This window comes from Mauremys reevesii, linkage group 2 (genome assembly GCF_016161935.1).
Source record: "Mauremys reevesii isolate NIE-2019 linkage group 2, ASM1616193v1, whole genome shotgun sequence".
Classification (NCBI taxonomy): Eukaryota; Metazoa; Chordata; order Testudines; family Geoemydidae; genus Mauremys; species Mauremys reevesii.
Genome location: NC_052624.1, coordinates 208,753,846 through 208,779,476, shown reverse-complemented (window position 1 = coordinate 208,779,476; position 25,631 = coordinate 208,753,846). Strand labels below are relative to the sequence as shown.

Below are 25,631 nucleotides of genomic sequence, written 5' to 3'. Positions count from 1 at the left end.
GTGTTTGAGGAACGTACAAGATTATTGTTGATTATTATAATAGCACCATAGTAATTACACAAAACATAGGATAAGAAATGCTCCCTGCCCCAAAGTGCTTGCAAAGATGCTCTTAATCCTAATTTTAAGACAGGAGGACAAAAGGACTTAGGTGCCTAACTGCCACTTTAGGTGCCTAAATCACAGAATCATACGCCACTGGGATTCACAAAACCTTCACTCAGCTGCTGCCAAACCACATAGGTGCCTAAATGCACTGGATGCCTATATTTTTGCAGTAACATTTCCCTAGGTGCCTATGTTTCTGACTCTGGGAATGTGCTCTGCAGCTCCACAGTGAGAAAAGATTGGCATTTCTCCGCTAACTCACCTGTAGGGCCCCATCCAGTCAGGGGCGGCTCTATGTTTTTTGCCGCCCCAAGCACAGCAGTCTGGCTGCCTTTGGCATCGTTTCTGCAGGGGGTCTGCCAGTCCCGCGGATTTGGCGGCGGTTCTGCGGGTGATCTGCTGGTCCTGTGCCTTCGGCATACCCGCCGCCGAATTGCCGCCGAATCCGTGGGACCGGCAGACCTCCCGCAGAAACGCCGCCAAAGGCTGCTTTGCTGCCGCCCTCACAGTGACCGGCAGGCCGCCCCCTGTGGCTTGCCGCCCTAGGCACACGCTTGCTGCGTTGGTGCCTGGAGCCGCCCTTGCCAGCAAATGTGCTCAGAGCTCAGCTACCAGATTGGGCCCCTCTAGGTGAATTTACACAAAACAGCCTGGGTGGGCAAGGGAAAATTGACAACCTCCCTAGTTCTTTTAGCTTAATAGTTAGGGCACTCCCCTTGGATGTGGGAGACCCCTGGCTCAGGTTCCTCCCTTCACCAGATAGGGATAAGGGATTTGAACAGGAATCTACAGGATTGAAAGTGAGTGCTGTAATCCCTGGGCTATGGGTTATTCTGATGTGGGGCTCCCTCAGTCTTTCCCGCTGAAGCTGTTCCAGTGTGAATAAGTAATTTAAAAGGAGCAGAGGGACTGGCTCCTGAGTCTCCCACCTGAGTGCTCCCTCTAACCACCACACTACAGAATCATTCTCATGTTTCCTTTCTCTCTGGCCCAATCATTCTTGCATTATTTATCCACAGTGGAACAGTCAGCAGCAGAGACTGAGGGAGCCGCACATCAGAATAACCCATAGCCCGATGGTTAAGGTATTCACCTAAGAGGTGGCTGAGTCCTGTTCAGATCCCTTCTCCCACTCTGGTGGGAGCAGATGCTTAAATTTTGGGTTTCACACATCCCAGGTGAGCACCCTAACCAGTTGGCTAAAAGTTATGATTGAGCTCTGAGAATGCAGAGCTGGCAACATCAGCCACAACTAGCAGGCTAGTTAGGTAGAGCTAAATTCACAAACAAACATGGGTATGATGATGCTGAGTATCACCACGCCTAACTTTTAGGCACCTAGAAAATCACTGGGATCCACACAGCCTGGGTTATGTACCTAGACTCCCCATACAATACGTGGCGAGAGACAGACACCTGAGAATGGGAGTCACAAAATGGGAGCTTAATGCTAAGCTAGGCAGTGGGAGGTGCCAAGCTGAGGCATGTGTGCACCCAGTCTCTTGCTAAACAGTGTAGGCGCCTAATGCCTAAGAAAAGTTTGCAGCCGAGAATCCCAAGCACAGGGAAGCATAGCCCTGAAGTCTGGACTTGGGCATCATCTCTGAGAGAGGGGCAGGGCTTAGCACACCCCCCCTCGGGAAGAGCAAACAGCGTGTGGATGTACTTACTGCACAGCTTGAAGAATGCAGGCTTTTGTAACCTTACAGAACAACCTCGTACTTCTCTTCCCCACATCCCCAGATGAGCCATGGAGAGCAGTGCTAGCTCCATTTAAAAGCCCTGGTCTGGACTCTTAGCAGCTAGCAACAGCATCAAACTATTCTGGGATAAGTAGAAAGTAGAGAGAGGAGGGATAAGAATTTTTAATCTCATTTTTCCCCTTTAAAGTAACATTATCAAGATATAAAATAATATAGATTTAAAATGTTCTTGTCTTTATTGATAACGCTAAAGCCTGGTATAATTTTTAAAATCTAATTTACGCTTTACCCTTTGTGCTATATATTTACCTTTTCATTTCACTCATCTTAGACATTCAAATTACACTGGTCAGTTTATTTTAGTGGATAGCCATTTTCACTCACTGATTCTTGCACTAGCACAATGATGTTTTGTTTGGGATTCTAAATGTTAAAAAAAACAACATAAAAGCACAATAGGATGTCTTCACACACATGTACATCTCTACTATTTTTACTGCAGTTTAAAAGAGGTTTATGACAATCTTTATTTCAATATCTTTTCATATATTTGGGACCGAACCTATCTTAATTTTTTGCAGGGTCCCTGTCACAATGATATGCTAAGCATCATCATTGTCTCTTTCCAAGCCTTGCATTAGTGATAATAGCCAGCAATGGCAAAAGATTCCAAAGCTGGCTTTAGACTCTAGCCTTTTACAGGCCAATTCCTCATAACGCCATTGAATTCAATGGGTTTGTGCTGATTTACACTAGGTGTGGATCTGGATATTCATTCTGAATCAGTTTTGCAAGGAATGTGCTATCACAAAGTGAGCTGTTCCTCTCTCTTTAAACTGCTCCTGACCTCTGACCATCAATACATTCCCTCCACTCACTTCCTCCTAGTGCTTCATCGGCCACAGGAAATGGGATTGTTCGCTGGGTGGGCTATGTAAGCATGACACGCAAATGGCAGTTTCTCTCCCATCCATCACGCTAATCAGTGGTATCCCCACAGCACCGATCATCATGATATCACCACTGTAAAAGATGCTATGGGAAATAGTCCTTTTTGGAGATGATATAAAAGGATACATTTAGAATCCTGGGCCTCATTTTTATACCCACAGTGACCCTGGGGCATGGTTTATTATGTACCCAGTCACACTTGCAATTATTTTGCTGGTGTAAAAATGAAAGCGAGTTTTTTTTCAAAATCTAGCCCTTCCTCTTTTATTTGGAAGAAGTAATTTGGCAGCTTCGCATACCAGCATCTCTTTGCCTTCTTCCATGCTGCACCCCATGTGTGGGTCAGGGAAGGATCCCTGGATTCATGCAAAAGGCATTACTTTCTCCATTGTCAAATCCCTCCTGGAGACTCACTCCTGCCAGGATGCCTGTGGGAAACTTTCTGACTTATGACAAGCATGAGGAGGAATTTGGGAGTAGTTTCTGTATCCTTTAAAAATATATATTTGCATGACTATTTTGTTAACGTAAGTGTATACATTTCATAACCCACCCTCATATCCTTTGTTCACTAGTCTCTTTATCTTTTGGTTGTGAGCTCCTCAAAGTCAGATTGTGTCTTCTTACCTGTTTAGAAATGGCCTAGCATATCATTGGCACTACCAGAAATAAATAATAATAACTAGTAGATTGGTGCTGGGTTGTCAATATTCCTTCTCTGTTGTTTTTGACTCTTCTCTCTGTTAACCCACACATCCGAGCTATGTCCAGTTGCTGATGCTTTTTCCTCCTGACTATCTCCAGAATGTCTCCATTTCTTTCCATGTCCAAAACCAGATCTCATATCTAGGTCCATATTATATCCTGCCTTGATTACAGCAACGTCTTTCTCTTTAGCCTCACAAACACTCATGTTGCCCCCCCTTCAGTGAAAACAAGATGCAACCACAGAACTCATTGTCCTATGCATCAATTTGATCATGTTACTCCTCCATTGACTCCTCATCCACTAAAATGCATGAAATTTAAGCCTCTGGTAATCACCTTCAAAGGTCTTGGTAACTCTGCTCCTCATGGGGACTTCAGGACATGGCAAAGTAAGCACAATCAACAGGATTTGGGGCCCAAGCCTGCAGGTGCTAAAAACACCATCAGAGTTCTGAGCACCCATGATGCTGTTGCTCATGGAGAGTATTTGAAGAAAGAGGAAACTTTGCATATCTTGAGAGTGCTCAGTACATTGCAGGGATTGAGACTTTTGTTTCTATTCATGTTCCATTGGCCATACCCATCTTTGCAACCCTTCTGTCACGGAATGTGCGGGACACAAGGCCCTGCACGCCCGGCTTCCTGCAATTCACCATGACTCTCAGCCAGCCAGTAATGCAGAAGGTTTATTTAGATGACAGGAACACAGTCCAAGACAGGTCTTGCAGGCACGGACAACAGGCTCCTCCCCAATTAGGTCCATCTTGGGGCTGCAGGGGCACCACAGCCTCATTGGGGAATCAGAGCCCCGTCTGGGCTTCCCTCCATTCCCCAGCCACCTCCTGAAAACTCTCTCTCTCCCCCCAGAGTCTCCTCCCCCAGCCTTTGTTCAGCTTGCCAGGCAGAGGTGTCACCTGGCCTCTAACCCATTCCTGGGTTCTCATGTTACATGCTCAGGTATCTTCCCTCAAGGCCAGTCTCCCATCCCCCAATGCAGACTGTCTTCCCAGGTCAACACTCTCCACTCAGCATTCAAAGACCACATTAAGAACAGTCCCAGTTCGTCACCCCTTCCAATACCTGGTCAGCTTCCAAACTCACCTTCCCTGAGTTATCTTTTGTTAGTTGTGACCTTGACCTTTTTTTTCAAATGTTTTCCCAGAATCCTTTGTACTAGGTGAGCTGGTGATTCATTGGAGGAAAGATGTATATCTTCATGGATTCCAAGGCCAGAAGGGATCAATGTGATTGTCTGGTCTGACCAGAATAACACACAAGCCATAGAACTTCCCCTAAATAATTTTTAGAGCATAGCTTTTAGTAATCCAGAGTTAGATTAGTTGCTTACTAGTTGTTTCAGTAAATGGTTTATGTTTTAGGAGTCTAATAGGCTAATAATTAAATTGTCGTAAAAGTGGGAGCCTTGATCATGAAATGTTGTTTTCTGGAACCTGTCAAAAACCCCAAATCAATCCAATACTTGTGGTAAATAAAGACAATGTGGATTAAACCATATTGAAAACGCCAAACTGGGACTGTGTTAACTGTGGCTTGACTATCTCATTTACCATTGGTAAAGATAATCCTAAAAACATACGGTATGCATCCGGTTCCTCCATTCAGAATTAAAGCCCAGACATGGAGCAGGTGAGTTTTACCTGCTTTTGTGACACATTCTGTTTAAAAATAAATAAATAAACCAGAAAGCATACAGTAGATGCCTTTTACTGCCAGAGTGGAACTTCACAAGCCTACCAGGGGACCTTTTTGTAATGTGTGTAATGTGCTGCTACCGTGCTTTAGCAAGGAAAAATGTCACTGCTGGGCTTTATTTTTAACAGACTTTTTTAACATCAATTAATGCAAGCAAATGTAGTGGAGCAGATCTAGCTTTTTATTTATATTTGGGGGAAAGCAGTAAGGAGACTTGGGGGGAGGGGAAGGAAGAAGCATTGTTTTATTTTAAACTCCAGGCAACTAAACAACATTGGGAGAGATTTTCAAAGGCACAAAAGGCAGTTAAGCATCTAACTCCCACTGAAAATCAGTGGGAGTTAGGCACCTAACTGCCTTTTGTATCTTTGAAAATCTCACTCATACTGTATATTTTTAAACATTGATTTCCTAAAGTGTATACTGCAAGTTACATAACATGAAGGCCAAGATCGTCAGCTATCAACATGGCTCCACGTTTAATGTGCTCCACACACACGCACACGCACTTGTAATTATATTATACTATCTTGTAGCACTGATTAATTTTGTTCTGGGGAAGGGGTCTTTGCAAATCTTGATAGTGTAACTGGGTCCCTTTAATACAAGCTTTTCATGAAAATAAAGGTAAAAGTTAACTCTGCAGCTGCTTGGCTTGCCCTGCTGCATGGAAGTTTTGATGTGGGCAAAGAACAGCATGTGATCTGGGGTAACATACTGTATATGATGTAATATCTTACCTTCACAGTGAGCAACGGACAAAATGATAACTTTAACTTAGAATTTTCATGCTTTTATTGGGGCTGTCAAGCGAATACAAAAATTAGTCGTGATTAATCTCACTGTTAATAATAGAATACCATTTATTTAAATATTTTGGGATGTCTTCTACATTTTCAAATATATTGATTTCAATTACAACACAGAATACAAAGGGTACAGTGCTCACTTTATATTAATTTTTATTACAAATATTTGCACTGTAAAAAACAAACAGTATTTTCAATTCACCTAATATAAGTACTGTAGTGAAATCTCTTTATCATGAAAGTTGAACTTACAAATGTCGAATTATGTACAAAAAAACCCTGCATTTAAAAGTAAAACAATGTAAAACTTTAGAGCCTACAAGTCCACTCAGTCCTACTTCAGCCAATCTCTCAGAGAAACAAGTTTGGTTACATTTGCAGGAGATAATGCTGCCCACTTCTCGTTTACAGTGTCACTTGAAGGTGAGAACAGGCATTCGCATGGTATTGTTGTAACCTGCATTGCAAGATATTTATGTGTCAGATGCACTAAAGATTCATATGTCCCTTCATGCTTCATCCACCATTCCAGAGGATATGCTTCCATGCTGATGACGAGTTCTGCTCGATAACAATCTAAACGGGAGCAGATCGCTGTATGTTCATTTTCATAATCTGAGTCAGATGCCACCAGCAGAAGATTGGTTTTCTTTTTTGGTGCTTCGGGTTCTGTAGTTTCCGCATCTGAGTGTTGCTCTTTCAAGACTACTGAAAGCATGCTCCACACCTCATCCCTCTCAGATTTTGGACGGCACTCCAGATTCTTAAAGCTTGGGTCGATTGCTGTAGCTATTTTTAGAAATCTCACATTGGTACCTTCTTTGCATTTTGTCAGATCTGCAGGGACAGTGTTCGTAAATCAAACAACATGTGCTGGGTCATCACCCGAGACTGCTATAACATGAAATATATGGCAGAATGCAGGTAAAACAGAGCAGGGGACATACAATTCTCCCCCAAGGAGTTCAGTCACAAATTTAAATTAACACATGTTTTAACAAACATCATCAGCATGGAAGCTTGTCTTTAGGAATGGTGGCTGAAGCATGAAGGGCCATACGAATACTTAGCATATCTGGCATGTAAATACTTTGCAACACCGTCTACAAATGTGCCCTGCGAATGCCTGTTCTCACTTTCAGGTGACATTGTAAATAAGAAGCAGGCAGCAGTATCCTGTAAATGTAAACAAACTTGTTTGTCTTAGTGATTGGCTGAACAAGAAGTAGGACTGAGTGGACTTCTAGGCTCTAAAGTTTTGCATTGTTTTGTTTTTGAGTGCAGTTATGTAACAAAAAAAATCTACATTTGTAAGTTACACTTTCACAGTAGAAATTGCACTACAGTACTTGTATGAGGTGAATTGAAAAATACTATTTCTTTATTTATAATTTTTACTGTGTAAATATTTGTAATAAAAAATAATATAAAGTGAGCACTGTACACTTTGTATTCTGTGTTGTAATAGAAATCAATATATTTGAAAATGTAGAAAAGCATCCAAAAATATTTAATAAATTTCAATTGGTAGTCTATTGTTTAAAAGTGCGATTAATCGCGATTATTTTTTTTAATCGTATGAGTTAACTGTGATTAATCAACAGCCCTAGCTTTTACCAATTTTAAGTCAGAGCTTCAGTATAGTTTCCTTATTTTTCTAGCAATACTGGTGTTGTAGGGTGCATAGACAGATTCTGGCTGCTATAGCTCACTCTCAGACTTTTTTCTTTCATGTGTACATGTGACTCTTGTTCAGTTGTGTATATTTAATGACTGGGAGAAGACCGGTGTTGGTGGAAAGATACCCAGTCCAGATCTCTGGTGTTCAACCCTCACCTCTGTCTCTTTGTCTCTCTAAAAGGTGTTTGTGGTCTGTTACATGTTGGCACTGAAAGCTGCCTTTTCATGGTTAGTTGAAGTGTTGGGGCCAGTACATTTTTCTTCCATACAGTACAACCTCAGAGTTACAAACACCTCAAGAATGAAAGTGTTCATAACTCTAAAATGTTTATAACTCTGAACAAAACATTATGAGAGGGGTAGCCGTGTTAACCCTGTAATCCACAAAAACAACGAGGAGTCTGGTGGCACCTTAAAGACTAACAGATTTATTTGGGCATAAGCTTTCGTGGGTAAAAAACCCACTTCTTCAGATATCTGCATCAGAAGAAGTGGGTTTTTTACCCACGAAAGCTTATGCCCAAATAAATCTGTTAGTCTTTAAGGTGTCACCAGACTCCTCGTTGTTTTTGCAAAACGTTATGATTGCTCTTTCAAAAGTTTACAGCTGAACATTGACTTAATACAGTTTTGAAACTTTACTATACAGAAGAAAAATGCTGCTTTCCCCTTTTTTTTTTTAGTAATTTACATTTAACACTGTACTGTATTATATTTGCTTTTTTTGTTTTTTTGCACTGCTGCTGCCTGATGGTGTACTTCTGTTTCCAAATGAGGTGTGTGTTTGACTGGTCAGTTCGGAACTCTGAGGTTCTACTGTAGTACTTTCCTTTTATTTTAAGGTTTGGCACTTCATTTTCTCCTCCTTCACATAACATAATTGCAGCAACAAAACCTTTTCTTTTTTGTTTCATAAAAATATTACAGGGTTAACATCAGTATCATATAGAACTAACTCTTTTCTTCATAGAAGCATTAGACAAAGCTAGGGTGACCAGCTGTCCCAATTTTATAGGGACAGTCCTGATTTGGGGGTCTTTTTATTACCCCCACCCCCATCCTGATTTTTCACACTTTATCTGGTCACCCTAGATAAAGCCTGCGGATTCTGACAGGTTTAATTAATAAGTAGGGTAGCAAATGATGTTGGCCTCTTACTCTCTTTACCATCTTTTGTTTTTATTTCTGAAATGCCCCCATATTTCAGTCCTCCTCCTTGACCTCACTTCCGTTGTTCAAACATGCTTTGTGTTAAAGCCCTCTGCTCGCCTCTAGGTTTCACAGACTAAAAGTTGTGGCTTGTATGAGGTGAAGGAGACAAGTAAAGAGGTTTGGAGATGAATTCTAGATACTTTACATTGAGGGTACCTCTTTTCCCCTCTTTGTTGTAGAGAGACTGACAAGTAAGCATGACATGACTTGCACTGTCACAAAGTACATAAACTTGCAGACTTCAGATTTTCTGATGGAGAGTCTTAGGTGGTTTTAAACATGGTCAGGGATTTGTAGCTGATGGCCCCAAGGCTTTCGGAGAGAAAAAGATCACAGTAGTTAAATATATATGTTGCTAAATATCTTTTTTTTCTGACATTATGAGATTTTATTTCTTAATAAAAATAAAATGCCATGGAACCGGTCTTTGTTATATAGCCAGAGTATACAGTATTTAAATTTTTAAATAGTAGCCTGAATGAACTTGTGCAGGTCTTAAACAAATTTGTCATAAAGTAAAGAAATTAAAAATGTATTATGCCCAAAACATTTTTATAATTCTGCATTATCGCCTTAGAAATATTTTATCAGGATATTTTTGTTTGGTTTGGTTTTACTGTGTTTTGGTTCTTTGCAGATGGGAACATCAGGAATTGCTATGTAAGAAGGATGACTATATTTAATTGTTGGCTTCTGATTCTTGATTAAATTAGTACAAATCCTCACTTGTCTCTCTGCACTGTCCTACACTTACACTTCAGTAGCATTATTTCTCACTGACTAAAATCTATCAAGAATCCATCATTTCCCCTTTCCATCCACTAAGTTTTGATGATTTGATGCAAAGGTGTACTTACCGTAACACTGTTACGATAACTAGTACATTTGTGTTTCTGTTATGATGGGAGTACTGTTGTTGTGAGACTCATCCACTGTTGCTGCTTCTTCTCAGCAGTGTTAATTATACTTTAGGCTCATGTAGGGTGCATATGGAAACACAAAAATAAGTGATCAGGGACTAGAACAGTTTTGCTTTCATTTGTTGTGACAATGGCACATCTACTATGAAACACACACACAGAGGCTAACGTACCTTATCTGTAATGAGGTCATGTCCCATGATGTGTATTAAACACCACTAACTAGTCCCCTGCTTATCCAAAACCTCATTTATCTGAATTAATTTTGTGTCCCCCATTTCATTCAGCTAAACAAGGTTTCACAGTGTTTCCAACTCATGGTTTTATCATGAGTCTCATGATATGTAGTGTTTTGCTTAAAGCCTAGTCCCTGGAGTCATATGAATACATGAGAATCTCAGCTTTCATTTAGGAAAAAAAAAAGAGGGGGGACAAATTTCTAGTCCTTACGGTTACAAAGAAATGCTGGAAAATCTGAGACTTAAAAATGCCAAATCCACAAGGCAAAGAATTCAACGTGATTTATTGTTCTTTAATCTTATGATTTTTAAGCCAATCTCATGATTTTGGTTGCCCTACTCATGATTTTTGAGTGTTTGGCGTTAGCAATACTATAATGTGCGTTTTCATGTGTGTATCCGACTACTGTGAATAGTCTGTCAGACTACTATGGGGCAGTATAGGGTTTTATAGCGAGGATCTCCATTTTTCCCCCAGTGTACATGAGAGAGTGGAGAAGCACCCATTTCTCCCCAGCCCCTTGTTATGCATATAGATTGTTTAGTGGAGACTATGTATTGATTCCAGCCTCCAACTTCTGGAGTGCTGAATCACAGTAGTTGTGCATTTGATATAGTTTATCTGATTCTTCCCCCCACCATTGCTAATGAATGCCAACTGCCTAGTTTAAAAGGGAGCTAAATCCTATTTTGGCCAAGGCAGCTATGGAGAGCACAGATGCTGCCCACTGTGTCCTCTGCAAAAGGACTTCTGCCAACCGGGGAATGATTTCTTATGGCAAGACAAGAGGAAGTGCTGTGCAGTGCACTTTGCTGCTCTCCTGATCAGAAGCAAAGTACAATCCTACCTGCTGCCAGTTAGCACTTGCTGCTGAGTACAGCATACTCACTAGCTGGCTGGGGAGTTAGCTGCCCACTGGGGAATGTGGTGCATGGGCCAATGAATTAGCTCTCTGTCCTTCCTAGTACTACTCGTTATTGCTGTGGAGAGACCGTATCCTGCCGCTTGCATGGGGAAGAAGAAGTTTCCAAACAATGTCTTCACCCTTTTGTGCAGCAGAAGGTGGAATTTAGCTCCTATACACCAATGCTTGGGGCTATTACCTAAACAGTGGTTGGCAGGCCAAACAAAAGCATTGTGGTGCCATGCAGAATTCTCAAGTTTGGGAGCAGCTTTGGCACTCCCACTCCAGCCATCTAGTGTTTGGCCTGGTGAGGGTGGGAGCATAAGCTAACTGCATGGCTCTATGAGCATCACCTGCTAGATGATTGCATAGCATTAACAGGGGGCTGCAAGGAGCTGCGATGGCAGCAGCATCTGAAAAGGGAGACGGGTGGGTAATATTTTTCAGTGAGATGGCCGTATGTCTGGGAGATGTCCCTGAATGCCACTGCAGAGAGGGAAAGGGGCATGGTTCCACCCTGAATAAAAGCCCCATGTCTTTTTACCCCACACGCAGTTTTGATTCCTCTTTGCTGGTTTTTCACCCCTTCTCCTTATTTAAATTAACAAGAAAAAGAAAAACTCGTTGGACCTTTCTGAAAATATTTGAGCCAACAAATGCAGTCTTGTAAGTTATTTATTAGAGTATTTCGCAGTAAAAGTTTAATGCCATATAGTGGTCAGCAAACTCTCTCTTGCTGTTACAGTCATGTTTCTCATATCACGTTTCAAATTTCCTCAGAGCATTAGAAGTGTTATTTGGTTTTGGCGTGATGTTAATCACCTCATAGTAGTTTAATGCCAGGCTACATTTTCCTCTGGCTCTACAAGTTTTACCCATAAGAGAGGATGTACATTGGCCTCAAAGACTGTACATTTATTTTTCTCATAACTGTGATGTATTTTTGTCCTTTGCTAATATATTTTGATGCCTTATAGTTGTAACCTGCTGTTCTCTTTAATTGCTTATTGTTATTAATTATGTAGCGGTAACGTTGTCGGCTGCTTGAGCCATTTGGCTGTAAAAAAATGCATTTATCATTATTGCCATTGGAGCTGCAGTAAATTGCCAGAGTTCTGTCTGGAGATGAATGCTTTTGAGCGTTTCTCCAATAAAATTTGAATGTGGATCAAATCAAGATTTTCTTGTGCATCTTCCCTTCCCCCCCCCCAACCCCCAGGGCTTCTCTGCCCTGTCCCCACTTCTCTTCTTTTCTTCCTTCTCCACCTCTTCTCATCCTTGAGCTTTTCTTGTCACATCTACTCTTCCTCCCTGTGGCCCCATTTTCCTTCTTCTTCTTCTTCTTCTTCTTCTTCTCTATTGACTTTCCTTCTACCGCACCCCACCCCTTTACAGTGGCTCCTTGTTTTTCCCACTTACCTCTTCCCTGCCTCTTCCTGTCTACAGTATTTCCTCCCCCTTCCCTAACCTTTATCTGCCTTTGCCTCTCTGCAGTTGTTTGTGTTCCTCCTCTTCTATGCTTTTTGTCCTCTCCAGTCCCCTCTCTGTTTGTTTCTGCCTTTTTAGAGCTCACTGGGTATTTCTAAACTCTGCTTTTTGGCGGGCTCTAGAGAGGGGCTATAGTTTGGGTCCTTAATAAATATGTATTTAAATGACGGCCAGCCTGAAGCCATAAATTTACAAAGATCACAACACAGTGCATACCACATAAGAAAAAGCGAATCAGCCCTGATTATTGTATGTCTTTTCGAGACACTGGGAAACTCTTCAATGCAGGGAACTCTTCAGTTTGTTTGGGAACAATTCTGCTCGCCAGTGTAAATCCATGTAACCAATAGAGTATCATCAGATTTACAGCACAGTAAGTGAGAACAGACTCTAGCCCTTTTTGTCAGGGGAGCCTAAAGCTGCCTATGTTACTGTATAATGGGATCAAATACAGAAATATGTGAAAGTTAAATGAAGCTGAAATTGAGCTTTCTCATATTTTCCTAAACAGAAAAATAGCAAATTAGACTAAAAAAATACAAAGGTTACACCTCGTTAAGTGGAACTAAATAACTTTAATAATATTCTGAACAAGAAAAATTCTTCAAACTGGTTCAGTTGGGCTAGGAGAAAAGAGTCTAGTTTAAAAGCCCCGTTCCAGTGTAAATTAAGCACAGCTCTGAGGGCCTCAAGTGCCCATTCCACACTTTTTTCTCCTATTTTTGGAGGGGTCAGGGTGGTGGAGAGGGCAGAAGGTTGGCACATCTCTAATTGAGCTGAAGTTCTAAATCAATATTCCAGCTACTGCTGTTCACTTCTTCAAAAGGTCCTCTACATTTGTAACAAGAAGTCAGTAAGCAACAGTTCTCATACTGCATTCAGCTTTGAAAAAAAATTGTCAACAGTGCCTGGCTTTTCATATAATTAAACAGCAGGAAGTGTAATACTTTTCATTCTAGGTATCCATAATGTTCAGAAATGCAAAGAAGTCCTGTTCTAGTCTATTTCTCTCTCTCTCTCTGTCTCTCTAAGAGGAAGCTGGTCATTCTTTGCATCTTGGATAAACGGCTTTTCAGCATTTAGAGATTTTCTCCTTCAGACAACTAGTGGCTTTGTGCCAAAAAAGGAAGGCTCTGACCTTGCTATACACTCAGAACAAAAAATACCTGATGAGAGTTGTGTACGGTACATAGCTCATGCTGCTGGTCCACTGCTATGTGGAATTAATATTGACTATTCGACTGTCTCAGTGCTAGAAGATGTTTTCCCTGTAGACCTAACTTTACAACAGGTTGCATTTAGTTTATGCTGCATGAAATATCCTCTTTCAATTTTACCAATTTGTGTTTTTTTTGTGCAGTACTCGAAGGTAGATATACCTGTACTTCCACCAGTTCCAGAAGTCCCAGACGGGTGGGCATTACTAGTAGGTATTTAACATCAAACAACAGAGAAAGCTACCTCTCCAAGCAGAAAACATGAACAACAACAACAACAAAAAATTACATCCAACACAGCAAGAAAAAAAAATCACATTTAAAATGAATGCACAATACTAAAAACCAAAAGTTTTTGACTTATATTACTCTGTTCTTAATTCTTCTGAATACAAATGTGACATTTTTATTATTTTTTTCCCCCATGGTTTGATTAAATTGTTAATAAGTACTTTGCCCAGCCAGTCTCTGAACAGTTCGAATTATAATTTTATTTTACTGTAGAAAGGTTGGTACAAGAAACTTTCTTTTCAGGGAGAAACATGGCCTCAGCACAGGATTGAGAGCAAGGAATTGCAAAATTCTAATCTTGACTGAAACTGATTGTGTTGTGGCCTTGTACAAATTATCTAGGGCTTGATCCTTCTCCAGCTAAATTTAGTGAGAGATTTTCCATTTTCTTCAATGGAAGAAGGATCAGTCACTTAACATGCTTCAGTTAAAAAGGCCTGACCTCACAAATTTCTGAGTTATCTGCTCACATGAACAGGTTCATGTAAGCCAGGAGAACTGCTCATCTGAGGCTTTGGCTACACTTGCATTTCAACGCGCTGCCGCGGCAGCGCTGCGCTGCTGCTTTGAGCGCTAAGTGTGTGTGTCAAGCGCCCAGCTGGAGAAAAAAACTCCCCAGCAGCTCCTGTCCCCCTCTCCTGTGGGATAGGGCGAGCGGAGGGGGGCGCTGGGCGGCTGGGGCTGGGGGCTGCTGCTTTACGCGCAGCGCCGCGCGCCGCAGGTTGCAGCTGCAGTGTTTTCACACCCTGCTGCAGCGCTGCAAATTTGTAAGTGTAGCCAAGCCCTGAGTTAGTTACTCAAATGTGCAGGCATTTGCCAGATCAGTCTCTTTAAGTCTTTGGTTTATGCTCATAGAGCATTTTGAAGAGGTAGTATTAAGCTAGAAGTACATTTGAATGATTCATACTGCTACAAATAACTCATAAACTCCAGCTTTTTCTTAATGGTGCCTTTAATTTCTTCTAATAGCAAGAAGAAAACATTTTGAAAAGTATTTGCAGAATATGCCATGTCACAGAAGACTGCATAGCAGTGATGTTGTGTAACCTTGTGATGTGTACATGCTATGTGATGCAACGCAGATTTAAAAAAAAAACAGAACTAAATACCTTGTTCTGGTGCAGTTACAGGCAAGAAGTAACAAATTGTGTCCCATAACATGGTGACTAACTTAGTTGCTGAATTCTTGAACTCTCTCCTAGTAGCCAGATGCCTGGAAAGGGCATTTGCTACATGGAAATCTCTCTTATTTGAGATGAAAATATGATAGTTATTAAGAAGTTAGACTATTAGATATGGAATTAATCCTTTTTTATTTTAACCAACCTGACTGGTTAGGCATTTTGGGATTTAATCAATGTACAGTGCTAAAGGCACTTGTAGTAAGAAGAATTCACTTACATGCAGCCAAAGTGAGTGCAACCAAGCACAAAAAGTGAACAGTTGGTGAAGTGAAATGCATCCCTTGCTTCAGACAGAAATACAGTGGAGTGAGAGATGCAGCAGACTGGTTTTCCCTTAAGCAGAGTTCATTTCAAAATCTGGCCCTGGAGAGATGAACTTTTTGCTTTAATTGAGGAGGTGGATTCTAGTGCTTGTTGCTCCATCAATCAGCACCCTTCTCCTGGTGGCTGTTCCTCAAAGGGGCATTAGCAATACTCTACAAAAAGCTGCAGTGTTCCTTAGTCATAAAATAGGCCATAGTGCACAATGCCTCTGGGAGCACTATTGGAGCTGAAGCCTGAGTGTCCCAGCACCACCATTTCACAGGGTCCAATGCACATGTTCTCTCCTCTCCAGTACTGGTACAGTTCCAATGGCCAACATACACAGGAGGGGGAAGAGACATAGCCGGTCCTTGCCCGGCCTTTCTTCGCCCCATTTGGGAAGGCTAAATTGCCTGTGTGACTCGTGGATGACAGGAGTAGGATTTTGCATGGCTGCTAAGCATGTGCATAAGATGGGGAAGGCTCCTTACAGCTTTGCCCTAACTCCGTTCCGTATACCCACTCACAGGTAGGCACAATCTTGCCCTAAATGTCCTTTTTTTTTATTTGAAAAAGGAGGAGGAGATGTCACCCAAGGCATGCCAGGTTTCCATGCTGAGCTAACTTTTTATGGCCAAGTCACAGACTGATTTAGAATTGGATTGAGAATAAATGCCAACGCTGACACAGCCCTAACTTCAGTGATGTTAATGCATGGCACTATTATATTATGATGAAGAAAGGGGTGAGGAGGGCATGAAGTCCTTCCCCCCCACCCCCCAATGTGAGCAAAGTGGTCAGCTTTCCTGAATATGACAGGACACTCCTGACTGTAATTCTGTTGCCCACTCAGACCCTATGCTCCTAGCCTAGCAGAACAGGATGGGACTTCATTTAGACTTTTTATTAGACTTTTTTCAGTGGTAGTTCTTTCAGTGCTGTAAACATTTCCTTTCAGCAAATTCCAGCTGTATCCTTTGGCTTTAGTACATCTATTTCTTTATCACTTTACTCCTGTGCTTTTCAGAATTAACACCTTGGTGGATTGTGGTTTTTGTCTTGGGGCGGGTGGTGTGATAATGTTTGAGAAATTAAAAATGACAGAAGCTCTGTTTTAATCAGGGAGAAATGATAAACATGATGCTAGAACTCGTCAGGCAATGTTCAGTTCAGCATCAAGTTTTTATAGAGTAATTGTGTCCTCTTTAACCAGGTGGAGAAAAGGCCTACCTGATATTCAAACACTAGAAGTTCTTTTTTATAGCAGGGGCTTAAGAGTTACAGTTATTAGCTGGGTTTGAAATAGCAATGAAATTATTTATAACAAAATAAAGACATTTTTGTATTTGTGTAGCAGTTGTGAACTCTGCACTTCGTCATTAAAAAATAAACACCAGTGACACAAATATGTAAACTCAGAAACAATTGGGTCGACATATGCATTGCAAATTACGATGCAGTACTGCTTATTTTTTCTACTCTGGTTTTTAGTGCAAGCTGTTGTAGCCAAGGGGTTAGCTTTGTCATCTGTGCCATTTCTTCATTACTCCTTAGACCCCTGGCTTATAAATGTGTGCTGTGAAATTAACTCAGGGAAGAGGAGAAGCAAAGTGAAGGGGAAGGTTTAGGGCATAGTTTGCTTGGTTAAAAAAGAAAACACACTGTAGCTGTACACAGTTTTGAGCTGGAAAATTACAGGAACTTCATGCCATTTGGTTCCTGTGTTTTATGCAGAGGGCAGAGTTTACTCCTATTCTGATCAGGAGCTTTACCAGGAGGAGTTCATATCTTTCGACCTTAGCTGATAGATTGTCAATGTAAGAGGCAGAAGGACCCTTCTGGACAGCCTGGAAGGTGAATGAGAGAGAGTCCTACTTATAAACTGATACAAATTGGTTTTCAGTGATGGCTGTAGTGTTGATCGGACAATATAAGGGGGCCCCCAGTGGTTACCAACTTAACAACTGCATGTGAGTCAACCACCGAACAATTTGCTTGTAGCCACACTAGATTTTTGTTTTTATTGACAAGAAAGAAGCATAAACTTGGGACACACACAGGCTGCTTCCCTTGTTTAAAGTTTATATTGAAATGTCACTGTCTTCAGTGAAATAACAAGTTCTGTGTTGGAGTTCAGAACTTTGATGGGTCTGAACAACCAGAATGTTACAACTTTATCTCTGGAATAAAAGTAACAAATTAGCAGATGTAGCTATTGAATGGTAAGAGAGAGGATTTTTAGCAGATAGCCTGCAGCTTTGAATGTGAGTGTATGTTCAGCTTCAAGATGGATTTTGTTGTTTGTTTTTATAGCTGGTTAGCTGCTTAAGGTAATGGGCTGCACCTCAATTACAATCTGCCTACATCCATTGAAACGTTTAATATTTGTGTAAATCTTAAATATTTATATGAATATTACACACTTTTATTTGGAATGTATTCATGTTTACATTTATGTATCATCTGAGTAAAGATTATAAATGGAAATAATTTACTTAGCCAGAGATTCTGCATGCGTCAAATTAAATTATCTTCCAGCATTGGGTAAGCCATCCTCATTGATGTTGTTAGGCTTTAACCATGTCTTACCTCACATGTAGGTGCATTTTTAAATCTCAGTTTTGTGATATACAGTGGGCACTTTGTTGTTAACTCCCTTATGGAGTTATCGGATCTATAACGTGAAGGACATACTGACTTGTTTTTCAATGTGCCAACACCAGGGACTGCAAGGTACGGTTTTCTGTTTGATTTGGAAAAGTGTAGGTTTTATATTATAGGTTAATTTCTTTCTCATTGTTCAGCTAACTCATTTGCACTGTAATGTACTTTCCTATTCCTCCTCTTGATAGTTGGTGCTTTAATACCTATGTTGCAAGCAGTATTCTAAATTTAATCCATATAGTGGTTGTCTAGAATTCCTTAGCATTGCTTATTTCTTACCTATAACTCTCAATAAAAAATAGGGCTGTGCCAACCTATTATGCCCTTAATAGAATATTCTAATGGTTATTAAATCAATTGACTCTGAATCTCACTTTAATAAATGAGTCAGACAGTATTTTCCAATTACTGTCAGCCGCCACCTTTCTAAAGAGCAGAAGATTATTTTGATTGAATTTTTTAAAGCTGTTCAGCACTTTTTTTCCCCTGCTCTTACTCGAAGAATAGCAGCTCTCTCGTGTGGGGAAGAAGGCCTCTTGGACTGTATTCTGACACTCCACTGCATTTCAGATTTATCCCAAATGTAAACTGAAAATGTGGCATTTCACTGGCCCTTTATTTATTAATGATGTAATACTTTGTGCACTGTTGTAGTGCCTTAGCAAATTGCCTGCTAAATAAGAGCCAGATTGTGGCTGGCCATGCACAAGTATGTAAGAAGACTCAAGAAATCTTTCCAACTCCCTTTTTCTCTCCCTTATACCTCCACAAGGAGTGTCCACAACCCCAGCCTGTTCTTGTATACCAGAGGGAGATACAGCACTAGCGACACTACTGAATTCTCCATAGGAAGCAGAGCAGGGCAGAGCAATGACCTAGCCCTCCTCTGCACTAGCTGTCACACCAAAACCAGTAGAAATGTGGGAAGGGGACAGTGTCCGCACTCACACACACACGCACTGCATCTTTGAAAGGCAAAGATCACCTTGATGTGTGCTCCCTTGGTGTTTCCAGAGGTCTTCTGTGTGTCTCAGCAGTCACTGTGCCAAAATGCCTGTAGGCTCTAGCATTGATGCAAAGCCCCTCCTCTGTCATGGTAGTCTTATTAAAAGCCATAATTAGTCACTAATTAAGTAACCTCATAACAGCCTTGAGAGTTAGGTAAAAACTACTATACCTGTTTTATTGATGGATAATCCGAAACAGAATAACTGATTTGCCCAAGGTCACACAATAAGTCAGTAGCAGAGCTGGGAAACCCCAGAACTCATGACTCCTAATCCAGTGCTATGTGCTAACTATGTTCCTTCCTCTTAAATTTAAGTTATGCCCTCTCACATTCTTGAATTTAATAAGTGGAAATTTCCCATTTATTCCAGGAGTGGAGCACACGGTGAGTTTTATGTCAATATTGGAGTGAAAAAATTGTCCCTTGTAAAGAAAACCCCAAAGCTACAGACGTAGGAAGAAAACAAATTTGTTCGCGTTTTAAATGTGATCTTCATAACTGTAAGGGCTAGGCACATTTATTTTTTAACAGAAAGCTTAGATTCTGCAGACATTGATGGTTCTTGCCTGGGGAAGTTACCCATTGCCAGAGGTGAGTGGGTGAAATGAACTTTTTAATCCCTTTTTATAAGCCTTTAGGAAAATGAAATTTGCAATATAAAGCAGGCTAAGTAATTTTAATGTTTGTAACCAACAGATCTCAGGGATACTGGAAATATAACAGTCATATTTTTAACAGGGACCAACTTCTTCTTGAACAAGTAAAAACATTGTATTAGCCAAAATTAGGTATTCTTCAAATCAGAATTCAAATCAGAATTTGGCATGTTTAATTAAGATAATTATTGTGGACCATGCAAGGAGAATTCCATATCCCATTCTTGTTTGAATTCCGCTATATCCCAGTATCTCAGTTCAGGAATCCATATCCCCTTGGGATGTTTTGAGAAATTTCCCTTCAAGGTGCTATTGGTATAGAATGACTAGCACCATTAATTTGCCAATGCTAACTCTGTGTCTCAAGGCTCGGCATTGATTATTTTCACCTTGATGGGTGAAAGAGCCAGGAATGAGCTCCCTTTGTCCCACTTGCTGTGAGTCTGTACATCAGCATGGACAGGTTGACAAAGAAACTTCCCCCATAGGCTTCTTAGTGCATAATTGTCCATTATTGGGATTTTCTCTGAAATACCTGTACTGGCCAGTGTCGGAGAAAGGATACTGGGTAGGTGGATGTTTGGTCAGATCTAATATGACAATACCTATTTCCTAGTGGGGGAGGGGTGGAGAATGCCAGTTCAGGATCTTCAGAAAGAGAAGCACCAGCTTTGTGTGAGGCTGCTGAGAATACATTCTTCTTCGGCAGCACCCACTGCTGGAGCCTGCCTGTTTGTGGGAGAGTACCTTGTAAAACGTGCATCACATGTTATGACTATACCTCTTAATTGTCTTGTATCGGGCAGGGTGTCCAGTACTTTGGCTACTGTTTCAGGCCCTGTCCTGCTGTGTTTACACAGCTGTCCTCCATCATGGTAGCCATTGGGCTGGGATGGAGAAATCCTCTCCAGTCCTCTTGGTGGCTGAGTTCTGTGCATGCTGCTGCCTTTAAACCCTTTTTCTCCTCCTCCAAACAGATGTTTTTTGGCTTCTTGCCCACCCTTGTGGTGATTAGATGGAGCAGGGCTTATCTTTGAACAGCAATTCCAGAATCTAAAGAGGGTTGGCAGTGTTGGCAGAAGGATGAAAAACCTAGGCAGCTTCTTGAGTATCCACTAAAACTGAGCATCCCCACTGAGGATGGAAGATGTTTTGGGTTCAATATTTATTAATTTATATACACTGATTTATAAAAGATGTCACAGCTCAGATAGCCCTCTCCTTCCCCCCCTTCCCATCTATGCACTAGGCTTCTAGAACAATTTTGGATAGAATACCAGGCATCCAGCAGAGCACAGATCACGGTGAAGTTAGATACATGAACTTTGTGCACAAGCAAGTTATGATCTTCTGACCCTAGCATATATAGTCTCCCAAGATAGATGAGCCATTTCAATACACTATGATCACTGTTTCAGTGTGTGAAGTTAGATAGGAAAATCTAGCAGTGTTTTAATAAAGGACTTTGTAAAGAACAAAAACAAATTGCTATGGGAAAAGCTAAAACTCTGCTTGTTGGTGTGTGCCTGGCTATCCCTGTGAATCTCTATCCTGCTGCATGATGACTGACAAGAAGGGAGAAGGGGAAAGAGAAGCATATAAGCAATAATTTTAAAGAGCCAAAATAGGACCAAAAGTTTCTATATTCACAGCTAAGTTAAAAACATGGTTTTATCCTGTTGGAAAAGCAAAGTTATGTGCATGCCTGTATTATTAATGCTGATTACTTAATTGAGAGAACCCCTAAGATAAAGTATAATCCTTATGGCTTTGTAGGTTTTGCTCTACACCTTCTCAATATGAATCTTCTCAATATGAAGAATTCATAAACCGTTTAGATAATTATATTCAAGAAGAATTTGCTACAGCCCCAAATACACAATGGACTTTTCCTCTTATGAAATTTTAAAATTTAGAATGTCCTGAGTAGCTTAGTTACACTTTATTCCCTCCCTTCCCCTTCCTCCCCCCCCCCCCCCAAATTCTTATCCTGGTGCTTGCTTATACCAAGGCTGAATTTAACCTTCAGAGTAATTCAGCCTAACAAAAACACCAGGCAGACAACTGAAAATGATTTCAATTCTGGTTAGTTATTAAGGGATAGGTTGAGACACTGACTGTATGACACCATTCAGTTTACAGGTTCCATTACATGTTTTCTTTAAATTAATTGGAAGAATTTTCTAATATAATTAAACAAACAAAAAAGCCCGTGTGTGTTATGTATGTTCTATTCACTATCGACAGCAGTTATCAATCTGGCATGTTGGTCATTATGCTTACTAATCACTCTAGGCAGTGTTGTTTTAAGCAGAAGGTAGACAGTTTGACATTTATATATTTGAGATAGAGAGAGGGCTTTCCTAAATCATTTTTTTACCTAAGAAATGTTGTAGAGATTAGTTGGTTGCCAAGCTGTGTGTTATTGTTTGATTTTTAGTAATCAAATATTGTATTTACCTGCTAGATCAATGTTATTTGTTGTAACACACTAGTGACATACAGAAGGACCTTTTCTAAGCCGTGCTATGGGAATTGACCCCTCTGCAATAGGGCTGGAAGCCGTATCTTACTTAGCAACTGTTTCTAAGTAGGAGAGCCATTCACTGCCTAAAGCTAGGAGTGATGCCTGTGGAAGAGAGTGGAAGAAAGCATGGGGAACCTCTAGGTGGCAGTGGAAAGGGTTTTAAGGCCATGTAATATCACCCGGAAAGCCTATGTCAGGGAACAGTGAGGGGCTTCTGAGCCTCTAGGAAAAATAATGAGTAAAGGAAAAAAATCTATGATTATCCAAAAGGGTATTGAGAGCCTAGAAAAATTGGTATGAGTTTGGTAGCTGTCTGTGAGAGAAACTAGGAGCTGGAGTGAGAAGGGAAAACTGGAGTGGGGCGTTATATAGGTTATAAAAAACTGGTTTGTGGTTGAAGCCTATGCATTGTCATGCTGGCTGGGGGGAATACCACTGAGAGTGGCAGAAGGATCATTTAAGCACACAATTCACATCTTTGCTGATAGAAGCCAAACACTTAATTCCTTGTGCACTCCTTTGGAAATATATTCATTTGTGATTGGGTGGGTTTGTTAGGGATGTATATTCCCTGTCCCAGAGCTAGTTTCTTAGTGAAATCTAATACATCTGCATTTCTATCCAATGACAATTATATGTACCAAATCTTTGGCTTTGTATGCTCCTAAACCTTGCAGATGAAGAATATTTCAGAAGCCATAGATTTTAGGGGCATCTGGTTTATCAGGTCTAGATAAACAAAAAACTGTTCAGTCCATAGATCATATTGGACTTGGCACTTTGTAATAGCCATGATGAATCTCACCTTCCTTTTGATTTCTCCACTAGACGAAGGATTGAACCATGAATGTAAACTCTGCAATCAAACATTTGACTCGCCTGCCAAACTTCAGTGCCACCTGATAGAACACAGCTTTGAAGGAATGGGGGGCACCTTCAAATGTCCAGTCTGCTTTACAGGTAGGCGGATGGGATCAGTACATTCCTTGTCATGCCCTAAGCCTATGCATACAGAACTTTCATTTATATGGCCCTTAGTATTTATGTCATGTTACGACTTTAGGTCAGTTTTGGGATGCAATATTAGATTTGTGCTCATTAGTAATATCGATTAGAAACTGTTTAAGAAATCAGGCTTGATGGAAGGTCAGGCATGCATCTACATGAATTGCATTTCAAAGTTATTTATCAGAACTTTGTATTTTCAGAATTGCAAAACTGATTGTTACATTCATACACCTCGGTTTTATCACTGTTATGTTCTGAACTTGCCAAGGAGAAAAATGACCATCCAGATATACTGTCCAGTTATAGAAAATGTGGTAAATGAGAGCAGAACTTGGGTAAGGAGTGATGACTTTGGCCCCAAAAGCATGCTGCAGTGTTCTCCTTTGGACCAACAGTAATGCTCCAGTTTAATTTAGTTGTTGGCACTAGAAAAGGAGAACCTTCATAATTTGCTTTTGGGGAAATTTTGCACTCCTTACACAGGACCAAGCTCTCAGTTACACGGGTCTAAATGTGGTTTAGTTCCTCTCAAGTCAATAGATATGCATTGGTATAAACCTAGCTGAGAGAGTGACTTGGCCTAGAAGGACTAAGGAGTACAAGATTTGACCTATAATGAGGGACAGAAAAATGGTGGATAAAATTTACCCCCGATTGTTCTTGAAAATGAGAACACATTCAAAGGATGCACACAGACTTTTTTTTAAAGGGCAATAGGCCTTTTTTTTTTTTATCAGACTGTTTTCTAAAATTATACCCTAAGTCAGTGGTTCCCAAACTTGGGACACCGCTTGTGTAGGGAAAGCGTCTGGCGGTCCGGGCAGGTTTATTTACCTGCTGCGTCCACAAGTCCAGCCAATTGCGGCTCCCACTGGCCACGGTTCGCTGCTCCAGGCCAATGGGAGCTGCTAGAAGCGGCGCGGGCCAAGGGACGTACTGGCCGCCGTTTCCAGCAGATCCCATTGGCCTGGAGCAGCAAACTGCGGTCACTGGGAGCCGCAATCGGCCGGACCTGCGGACACGGCAGGTAAACAAACCAGCCCAGCCCACCAGGGGCTTTCCCTACACAAGCGGCGTCCCAAGTTTGGGAAACACTGCCCTAAATCACAAGTGTTAATATGTATCATAAGTGCATAATTTGCTTTATAAAATGAAAATCTGAGACTGTTGCAGATCTATAGCAAAACATGACAAAACACACTTAGGGTATTCTTCTATCAATAGCATGCTAATTTTGGAAGCCATTCAAGGTTTCTGTTCTCCATTAATGGGAGTTAAGCCTGTGTATTGATAGGCAAATAGACTCCTTAATACCTTCATTTTATCCCTCTTTGTTTGGCAGCTCCCCTCCCAATAAACCTTAAGTACACCCTACAAAAGAAAATTAAAGTTGAGTTTTTCTTCTTGCAGATAGAGTGGCTGGCACTGATTATTACCTCACTTTGTTCAGGTTACATATTTCTGTTGAATTATAAAATTTAAAAATATATAGTTCATTTTCACTGCACAGCTTGCCGTAGTCCTGTCTGAGTCTGTGTATAGTTCTGCCTTCAACAGTTTGCCTGTTAGGCATCTGCGTTCAATAATTCTTTCAGTGAGGCAGTTCTTTGTCTTTTGGTTTTATTATTGATTGTCCGACAGTTTTTTCCTTGTCTTTGGGTACACACATATGTAAGGAGTTGATTTTCTTGTACTCTTATATTGTGTGTCTAAGGATTCCAAGAGTTTAACAACAACACATTTTGGGGGGTGTTTTATGCAGTATACAAACTAGCATCTGTAAAGGGTCTCCACTGGTGATTCTCCACGTGAGCGAGATCCCTGATAAAAAAATAATCTTTTAATGTTTGAGCCACTAGCCTTGGAAAATACGTTAAGGAGTATGGAGCTAAGTCGATTCCAATCTGTGTGAAACCTTTTTTCCTTTTTGCTGATGGGGTAAATAGACACAGAGCATTAATCGTAAACAGTGGTGGTTTTTTAGCAATGCGCTATTAAATTATTTCAGCATGTCTTGCTAGAATATTAACAAGAATTTAAAAATCACCAATATACATTTTATATGGAAAATTGAATCTGAGCAGTTTTTTTTAAGGTAATGAGAAAAGTGATTAAAATGTATGACTCACAAGAACAATATTCTAATATTTTTTGTTGGCTTGAAATTAGAATAATTTTAATGATTAGGAGTGGAGTCAAAGTCAAATGCCAGCATCTTTAATAAATCCTTTTCCTGCCTATACAGATTAATATTGTAGATGCAAACTTTTTTAGGTCACAGTGCACCAGGCATCCATCAGAAGTCAGTGCTGCCAACCCAAACACTGCCTCTGGCA

At 40.7% G+C, this 25,631-nt stretch overlaps 1 protein-coding gene across 9 annotated transcripts in view; it reads left to right on the top strand.

The window, feature by feature from the left end:
• Positions 1–25,631, top strand: part of ZNF521 (zinc finger protein 521) — a 272,635-nt gene that overhangs the window by 214,192 nt on the left and 32,812 nt on the right. For 6 of the 9 annotated variants that reach the window (XM_039525125.1, XM_039525124.1, XM_039525122.1 and 3 more), the window contains 2 exons: positions 13,797–13,862; positions 23,116–23,247. In XM_039525125.1, the coding sequence (XP_039381059.1) occupies positions 13,797–13,862; positions 23,116–23,247 (198 nt within the window). Of the gene's footprint in view, positions 1–13,796; positions 13,863–19,474; positions 19,489–23,115; positions 23,248–25,631 lie in introns of all 9 variants that reach the window. The other 3 variants (XM_039525126.1, XM_039525123.1, XR_005594185.1) reach the window with 2 other exon arrangements.